This window comes from Lontra canadensis, unplaced genomic scaffold (assembly GCF_010015895.1).
Source record: "Lontra canadensis isolate GAN:19392208 unplaced genomic scaffold, GSC_riverotter_1.0 scaffold8, whole genome shotgun sequence".
In the NCBI taxonomy this organism is placed as follows: Eukaryota; Metazoa; Chordata; class Mammalia; order Carnivora; family Mustelidae; genus Lontra; species Lontra canadensis.
The window spans coordinates 36,925,390-36,934,348 of record NW_022631002.1 but is presented as its reverse complement, the minus strand read 5'-3'; the positions used below and the strand labels follow the sequence as shown (position 1 = coordinate 36,934,348).

General features: G+C 50.6%; 2 protein-coding genes across 2 annotated transcripts; both read right to left on the bottom strand.

Annotated features, from left to right (window-relative positions):
• Positions 1-439: 439 nt before the first annotated feature.
• Positions 440-3,369, bottom strand: LOC116865509 (ribonuclease P protein subunit p29-like). Its single transcript, XM_032853717.1, has 3 exons — positions 3,195-3,369; positions 1,497-1,598; positions 440-534 (listed from the first exon to the last, which is right to left on the bottom strand). Exons 1-3 carry the CDS (start codon positions 3,367-3,369, stop codon positions 440-442), a joined length of 372 nt encoding a protein of 123 aa, XP_032709608.1.
• Positions 3,370-3,595: 226 nt separating this feature from the next.
• Positions 3,596-7,959, bottom strand: LOC116865921 (ribonuclease P protein subunit p29-like). Its single transcript, XM_032854588.1, has 3 exons — positions 7,916-7,959; positions 5,635-5,687; positions 3,596-4,051 (listed from the first exon to the last, which is right to left on the bottom strand). Exons 1-3 carry the CDS (start codon positions 7,920-7,922, stop codon positions 3,608-3,610), a joined length of 504 nt encoding a protein of 167 aa, XP_032710479.1. The 5' UTR covers positions 7,923-7,959; the 3' UTR covers positions 3,596-3,607.
• Positions 7,960-8,959: the final 1,000 nt, after the last annotated feature.

Genomic DNA, 8,959 nt, shown 5'->3' with positions numbered 1-8,959 from the left:
AGGGCCCTCTTATCGTCGACACGTGAATTCTATTATTACACAAACAATGGATTCATCACAGAACACTCAGGAAACAGAGAAGAGGATAAAAGAGAAATAAAAACCTAATAATGCCACCAGTCAGGTCAACCTGCGCCGATCCTGCCAGGATTTTCTCTCACGGGAGCAATGCACACCCGTCGTCACCTAGAAAGACACCGACACCCCCCGCCCCCGTTCCCTGACTTGGCTCAGTAAGGCACTTTCTTCCCAGATGACGAACTGTTCTTAACTCCAGTGTTACTGGGTTGGGGGTAATCTAGAAGCAGAACCAGCCCACCTGTGTCTCCGCTGAAAGGTGGGCACGCAGGCGTCCCCGGTCCTTGGGGTCCCAAACAGCCGTCTCCGCAGCAGAGAGCTACAGGTCAGCAGTTCCCTTTGCTTTGAATTTCTTGGCAGATCATTCACTTAACCAAAGTGGGAATTTGCTTCCATAAATGTAGGAAATGAAGCCATCGATTTCCACTGCGAACACACAGTTTAGCTTGGGGATAACTGTAAGTTTCAAAACCAGGAGAAAAAGGACAAGGCAAAAAAAAATCCTGACAGTTAAGCTCATGCTGAAGCACAAGACCTTCCTTAAATGTCTGTATTAGAATGTAAGCTAGTAAGGAACGGAGAGTCCGCAAAACTCAGCAGCACCAGGACAACAGGGCGTTTTTCTGCCCTAAGACCGATGTATTCAGATTTTAAGTAAAACTCAACACTAATTTTCATGGTCAAAGGCTCTAAGCCAAACTCCCAGAAAAAGTGTGAGAAACGGGTCTCCCCGTGTAGTTTTCAGACTGACTCATGGCTTTATACCATGCGTGAGGTCATCCAGACACCACTTTCTGAGGTCTAAAATGAGACAAGAACATACAAGAAAACAGAAGGAAGCAGCAAGAAAAAAAACAAACCTCAAAATAAAGGAAGAAAAACTTCCCGCTGTGGTTTTGCAATCTCAGATCTGCTGGTAAGGGGTGTGGAAATGTCAACAGTGCAGGGGCTTATGCTCGTCTCTGCCAGAACAAGGAGCTCTGGCACACCCAGCAGGTGAGGCTGAACGTGCTTTCCTGGAACCCAAAGGGTTACCAGAAAGGGCCAGATCCTGGAAGCCCAGGGACAAGCACTAAGCTGGCTCTCTTCAGGGTCTGCTTAGCTCCATTCTTTGGAGGGGGGGGCACCAGGTTGGGGCAGGAGAGGGTCTCAGTCATGGAAATGGACCCCCGTATCTGGAAGCGCAGCCCAGGAGCCCTCCTTTCAGTCCTATCTGGCTGCAGCTGCTGGCTGGGCTCCAGATGCCCTGGGGAGAGCTGGGAGGGCAGGGGCGCTCGAGGCAGGCATGGGATGCAGGGCCAGCAGGGATCTGCAATCTGTGCTGACCTAAGAGGCCAAATGGACCTGCTGAAGCCACAAGGAAAGGGCCGACGAAGCAAGGGAGGCCACAGGACACAGACCCTGAGACAGTTCCATACCTTTCAGGCGGTCTTCTTTGGTGAGGATTTTAAAAACGTGCTTTGTTTCCTGTAGGAGGATTCCTGTAATACCCACATAGGACGGGCATTTGGACTTTGTGACTGCAAAGGAAAAGGACATTCAAAGGCCTCAGCCTTGGGGGCGCTGGGCAGCCACAACCAGCTAGGTAGCGGTGGTCTGGAGTGGGGGGCTCCTCAGCTGGACAGGGACCAAGCTGGATGAGAGTCCGGGGTCCCAATCCCGTGCTTGTGGCTCTGGAGCTTCTGGGCTGTTCTGACAAGATGTCCTTTGGAGGGCCTGCAGCCACAGGGGTTTTGGGAAGGACTCTGGAGCAAAGAGGTCACATGTGTGTCCAGCACCACCAAGATCCACAGGTTGCTGGGATGGGGTCAAGTCTCAGTGATGGGATCTGAAGGTACGCCTGTGCATCACATCCTTCCCATGACCCACCAAACTCTGGCCAGAATGGGATCTTGTTACAGGTGGTGAAGCATAACTGAGGTGAACTGCCACCATAGGCAGCCGGGCCCTTGGCTCTCCTGACCCATGTCCCATGAAGCCTGTAGACAGGTCACTGAGCACCTGCCACGTGCCTGGCACTGTCCGAGATCGGTGCTGGGCGCAAGGGTGAACAAGACTGTTCTCGGTTCTGCTCTCAAGGAGCGGATGTTCTAAAGGTAGGAGGGAATGTGTGCCACATCAGACGACTGCATTTTCTGATCATGGTAACTGTTATGAAGAAATATACAAGGTCATGGGGAGAAGGCTCACTGTTGGTGATGGTAGGCCCTCGGGGGAAGTGACGTGTGAGTAGGGACCTGAATACTGAGAAGCAGTCAGTCTGTGACACACAGAACTCTGGGCAGAGGGAAGGAACAACGGCAAAGGCCTGAGGTGGGGCCAAGCCTGGTGTGTGAGAAGCAGAAAGCAGGCCAAGGTGGTTAAACCTGGTGCTCAGGAGAGGCAGAGGGGCCTTTTAAACCACAGTAAGGAAGCAGAAGACAAACATGGCCTGAGTTTTGGCCTTAAACCTTCCCTCGGGCTGCCTGGTTGGGGAGAAGCAATGTGTCAGCAGGGAGAGGGCGAGGCAGCTTCTACTGGAATCCAGGGGCGATGGTGGTGGCTTGGATTTGGGTGCTAGGATGGGCTGATGGATGGTGCTGAGGGAGCAGGGAATAAGAAAGGTGTTACCGCCCAGGTTTTGGGTGAACAACTAGGGTAAACACTGGTACCATGGACAGAGCTGGGAACACCAGGGCAGGGGCTGATGTGAGGAGGCCGGAGTTGTTCTGGGTATGGACAGGTTGTGATGCCTCCTGGACAGGAGGGCAGCTGTGTGCAGGGCGGCTGGATGAATGACGATGCTCAGGGGAAGGTCTGCCCTAGAGATGACACTGGGAGTTGGGAGTCCGTAGCTGAGACTGAAAACTGTGGGGAAATGGATGAAAGGGACTTTCCACTCAGGGCTGGGGACATGTGCCAGCAGCTGCTGTGCCCCCTGGCAGAGTAGCAGGGGTCCCTGTGTGGAAAGGCACACAAACCATTTAGAGTGTATCCAAAAAGTGGCCAGAACTGGCTCGGGTAGCTAGTCCTCTCCCACACTCAACGCTGGTGATCTGGAAACGTCCACGTGACAAGAGTGTGTCTAGCCCTGTGTCACAGAGCCATGCTGCTCTGTGGGCTCGTAGGTGAGGTACCTGAAACGAGAGCCCCGTGAAGATCTGCCTTGAACAGCTTGGTCTGAACCATGTGCGGCTGCCTAGAAGGTAAGCAGAAGGCCTCCGTGTTGACCATGAGCGAGAGCTCTGAATGGGCACACAGGTCTACGAACTTCTGCAGCCAGCTGGCTCCGAAGGCTGCATTCACAGTCATCATAAGCCTTGGGTTCTGCGCCAAAGGGCAGGGCTGCAGACATGCAACTTCTGAAACATGCGGGCAGCATGCTCTTTGGCAATAAACCCAAGGGATGATTCTGTCTAGTGCCTGTAAAAGCTGTAAAGAGTATATACTAAGATCCATCAGTTCCTATCTCTCTGGGAAAGCCGAAAGACAAACAACCTGTTGCCATAGGTAACAAACTCACTTTCGGTGCGGGTCTCATTAGTTAAGGCTAGGACAGGAGCCAGACAGTCAAACAGCAAGACCCTGGCTGTGCCTTGCTGTGAAAGCCAAGTGCAAACCCAGCCTGAGTTGGGAAAGGGAGGCTGCCCCCTCGTGGCGGCAGTGGGAGAAGCTCCCTTAGCTTCAGGGGAACTGGGTCTCCCAAAGCCACACCCACTCCAGGAGGAGGAAGCTGCCTCAGGGAGAAAGGCAGGAAAGCCCTGGCATACCCCTGCCGCTCTGGCTTAATGTCAAAGAGGTGCAGCTCCCTCCACTGCCTGGCAGAGAGGCCCTTGGATTTCTTTCTCTTCTCCTTGCGCTTCCGGCGAGTGGCGTACTCCAGGACCACAGCCTTGCGTTGCAGCTGGTCCTCGCGGGCTTGCTGGCTCATGCGGGGCGTGCTGCGCTTCAGGAAGGCCCTCACGAAGGCCTCGGCTTGCTGGGCTCCCGGAAGCTACATGGGGACAGGGCAGCACGGCGCCCACTGTTCTGGTGGGGGCAGCCCCAGACCCCAGGCCCTCCTAGACACCGCAGGTGGGATGCCTTCCCTGACCCATCTGTCTCCGGACTGAGCCCCACACAGCCTCTCGTCTGCTGAAGGTGAGCTCCCCACAGCTGTCCAGATGTGAAAGGCACCCTCAAATACCAATTCAGATGCTGCACAAAACAGCCACATCAAAATTCAACTTCCTACTCTACGTTTCTGAGGTTATTTTGAACGGATTAAAAAAAAATCCCCAAGACCCTTTATATTAGGAAGAACAGGCTTCTCTGATCCTTGGCAGGGTGGAAAGCTCGAGAAACGTATGCCAACAATATTTATTCAGTCACAACCAAATGAAGGCAAGCTATGGCCTCGAAGGAATTATCTGAACACTTGGGAAAACAATACCACCTGATGCCCCAGGGTGGGCCACGCCTTGGGGGACAGGAATCTGACAGGGTGCCCATGTGGCAATCCCCTTTACTTGGGTTTGACCCCATGGATGTGTCGTGGCTACTCGCTAAGTCTGTTCCTGCAGCACTTGGGGGAAAGGAAGTACCAGTGCATCTCAGCCCCCTGGGCTCACTCTCTCCCAAGAGCACAACAGCACTTGACCGTGACTCAGCACAGACTCCTAGGACATGTGGGCAAAAGAATTGTCCTAACAGTGTGAAATTCTTGAGAGAACTCCAAATGTCACTGCCTCTCACGTGGGGAGTTCCACTGGTCTACTCCTCATTCGGCTGCCTGTGTCCTAGGCTGGCCACAGCCCGGGCAGCACAGTCTATGCAGGTCCTGCCTCTTGGCTGGGGATTTCCTGACCCCCTGCTGAGCTAAGCAGGCTGTAAACCCTGGGAAGCTAATGTGTCAATAATCACGCTCTCCCTTACGGAGAAGCGGGGCTGGCAAAGGGATAACGTGATACACTCGACCTTCAAGGCAGCTCACAGTCAGGAGGGCAGTCAGCTTCGACTTTGCACCTTAGATACTAACTAAAGATTCATTATCGTCAGTATTATTACCGTGATGGGACAATTACTTATTTTTTTAAAAAATACCTAAGTGGCCTTCTTCATGAAGAAACCAAATAAAAGTGTATCAGTCTTTCAAAATCTTGATTTCCTGTTAACTCCCTCATTAGGAGTCCCCAGTGGAGCATCTGTCAAACTGACAAGCATGTTGGCAGCACCGAGATACAATCCAGAAATGCCACTTAGGAAATGTGATCACCTGCCCTCTTCAAGAGCGAAGGGGGTGCAGTGACAAAGCCAAATGACAGTGCTCACCAGGGCAGGTTTCAGGTGGGCATAGCCAGTGTCCCCTACACAGTGGGAGAGGACACAGGATCAAGAGGTCCCAGTTAACCAAACAAGGGAAAAAGAGGGCAGCATCTGGAAACAGGCCATCAGAACAACAGATCTCAACGGAGCCCAACACATCCACTGGAAGGATGAGGAGTAAGACATGGGAAGGACATCTAAAGCAGTGCTAGGGGATCGAGCCATCCTTGTCATCACCTCTGCTGCTCCCAGACTTCCTGCCATGCACTGTACCTGAACGTCGAGCTCTTTGGCCTCTTTCTGAGAAAAGGCATGGTAGATCACACTTGGGGGATTCAAACAAACAAGAAACGGCCAATTCAGGTTGGGCATGACTATCAGACTCATGACTTTTCTAACTATGAAACTATGGTTAGAGATAGGAGAAGACAGGGATGCTACAGAGAGCACAGACTTCTAAGCTTTCTTGGATGCCTCTTATTCTACCCTCTGGCCAACCATCTTAGGAGTTCCAAGAGTGTGCTTTCAAACAGTGCTTCTGGGGAAGCCTTGTTGGCTCAGTCAGTTCAGTGCCCAACTCTTGATTTCAACTCAGGTCATGATCTCAGGGTCCTGGGATTGAGCCCTGTGTCTGGTTCTGCATTCTAGGCGAGTCTGCTTGAGAATCTCTCTCCTTCTGCCCCACCCCTCTAAGTGCTCTCTGTCAATTAAATAAAGAAATCTTTAGAAAGAAATAAAAATAAATCAATGCTTCTCATATGTTAATTAATGTAGGAAACTAGGTTCTTATTAAAATGTAGATATCTAGGCCCCACACCCAGGTGTGGCATTTCTCTCTTTTTCTTTTTCTTTTTTAAGATTTTTTTTAAAAGATTTATTCATTTGAGAGAGAGAGAAAAGAAAGTGTACACAAGCAGGGTCAGATAGAGAAGGAGAAGCAGACCCCCCACAGAGTAGGGCTTCTGAGAAGCAGACTCCCAACTGAGCAGGGCATCTGATGCAGGGCTCCATCCCAGGAACCTGGGACCATGACCTAAGCCGAAAGTAGAGGGTTAACCCACTGAGCTACCCAGGCACCCCCAGACCCTGCATCTCTAACAAGTTTCAAATGCTCCTGCAGGTCAGTAGACCACACGAGGAGTCGACTGGTTTAATCTGCCGCAGGTTAGGGGCTTGAAAAGTCGCTCTGTAAGTCTAACTGAGTAACTCATATAAACGTTATATCACAGAGCTTCCCAGGATGCAGATGGTTGCAAATATTACATTTTGTTGACTGTTAGATGTTAAAAAAAAAAAAAAAGACTTTTCACATTTCAATATCTATGAAATGGGTGTATATCAAACAATAGATGGTGTCCTACAGTGATAAAACACAGTAGGCCTTTCTTCAAGATCAAAATATATATAGATCAATGTGGTTTCATCCTCTAAAAACTCCACACGCCTGTTTCTTACTTCATGTGTGTGAAGGAGAAAAACATGGTTTTAGGGATAGAGTATGGGTGTAAACGCAGTAAGCATAAGACAAAGGCCTGGTTTAAGGTCGAAGGACTAGAAAATTTGGTTCACATGGCAGTCTGTAAATTCCATCCCAGCTCCCTTGTGCTTCCTTGAGTACATCTGAACAAGCAAACCAAAGTGTTTATATTATATACATATCATACCATATCATATTATTAAATGATATACAGAGTCTGGTTCTCCTTCAAATGCAAGAGTGGCAATAAAATCTGTTTCTAAAGAGCAACCCCAGGAATGACTTTGCTTCACCTGTCACGGGTGCTCCAATTAGACTTGGAAGTCTCTTCTGGAACAATCCACATCTAACAGTTACTGAGCACTCATTACTTGCCATGCACCTGGCTAAAAGCTACACATTTTATCTCATTACATTTTCTCAACAATCTTTTAAAGTAGACATTATTCCTATAATGCACACGAGAAAACTGAAGCTCAGATTTGCTGAGACCCATAACTTGATTACAGAGAGAGGAAGTGGCAGAGGTGGAAATGAACGTACTGGTCCAAAGACCAATTTTAACGGCGTCTACACTCCCCTGCTTATAACTGCCCTGGGCGCTTGCTCCCTCCCTAGGCATAGCTCTTCTCCGCTCAACTCCCAAAGTCCGGGGAGGAATACCATTCCTCAGCAGGCTCCCAGAGCTTTCCACCAGACAAGGGTCGTTCACGGAACAGCTGCCAGGGCAGGAACCACCATCAGCACTTCACAGAAAGGGGAAACCAGGTCATAGGTTCCGGGCCGTAACCACTGTCAGCAGGTGGCAGGCAGTGGCCAAGTCGGCCCAAGGCCCTCCGCCCTCCTTTAGCACACTGAGCGGGACCCATGGGGACCTGCCGCCAGCTCTAACTTCAGCGCAGAGACTGCGCCAGGCCAACGGGAGCCCCGAGCCTCGGTTTCCCTTATGTAAGGCGGGACAACTCCCCCAGCAGTTTCAGTCGGTCTCCGCGGCGAACCGGTCCACCTACCAGCACCAACTTCCCGACCCTTTACATCCCACCCCTCCCCTGCACACAGGTCTTCAACCTCGCTTACTCTTCATCCACCTGCCGCTTCCGGTGCGTTCTGATGACGTTTCCTGCGGGCGACCCTCACTCTGCTCCCCTGTACTGTAGGCGGGGTAAGGCCAGAAACCTCCAGTTGTGGTTCGGGCGTGTGGACTGCTTGTGAAGAGCTGAGGTAGAGCGGAGCCAGCCGACCCGAAGAGGACTCCGGGGACTTCGGGTATCAGGGGACTACGGAAATGGGACAAGGATGGTGGGAATGAGGTCCATGGGGTCGCTCATCAGCCGTCTCTACAGAGTAGCCGAGCCACTGAAGTTGGGATGGACGGCTTAGGCTCTAGTTTTGTCCTGCTGCTAAACTAGCTGTGTGACGTCGCTTAAGGCACTTCCCATCTCCAGCGTCCCTTTTCCCATCACTGTGAGTGGGTTGGGCCTGATAGTCTGAACGTTTTCTTGAGACCCAGAATGTTAGTTTCTGTCAGGAAGTAAAAAACCAAGGATCTGATGCCCATTGTTCTGGGGAAGGGTCAAGGATTGCGGCTGGAAGCCCAGTGCAGACGTCTCCGAAGTGACCTGGTGTGCAGCACTGTGCAGCCTTCATTTCTGCGGAGTGCGGGTCAGGAGAGCGGTATAGCCCGTCCACTTTAAGTCAGTGGGTCAAACTTCCAGTAAGGTAAAAAGTCCTTTTAAGGGAGCAACAATTGTCTAGGAACCCTGAGGTTTTATGTCCACAGATCCTAGTTTGGGAAACATTGATTTAATTGTTTTTGGGTGGTGACCTTGAGCCATTTTGATCTTCAACATAGGACTGCAGTCCCTTGAATTCAGTGGCTATCATGTGGCTTGTCCTGGTGAACGTGAACCTTGTATGTATATTAACATCGAAGTGGAATTACACACTGCACCTTTAAATGATTGTGTTTGGAGATGCCAGAGAATTAATTAAATGCATTGCAATCACAGGGTGAACTTCAAAAATTCAGATTCCTCAGCATCCCTGGAGATTCTTACTTAGTACATGCGTCCTAAAAATCTGTATTAACAAAAACAAAAATGTTCCCAGCTTATTTTGTGA

Excerpts from the sequence above, each read along its gene's own strand:
- LOC116865509 (XM_032853717.1), bottom strand. The coding sequence starts at position 3,369 with ATGACTGTGAATGCAGCCTTCGGAGCCAGCTGGCTGCAGAAGTTCGTA. Across the intron at positions 1,599-3,194 it reads TCACGGGGCTCTCGTTTCAG|TCACAAAGTCCAAATGCCCG; the intron begins GTACCTCACCTA and ends TTTCCTTTGCAG. Across the intron at positions 535-1,496 it reads CAAAGAAGACCGCCTGAAAG|TTATCCCCAAGCTAAACTGT; the intron begins GTATGGAACTGT and ends TGAAACTTACAG.
- LOC116865921 (XM_032854588.1), bottom strand. Across the intron at positions 4,052-5,634 it reads CCAAAGAGCTCGACGTTCAG|CTTCCGGGAGCCCAGCAAGC; the intron begins GTACAGTGCATG and ends GTCCCCATGTAG.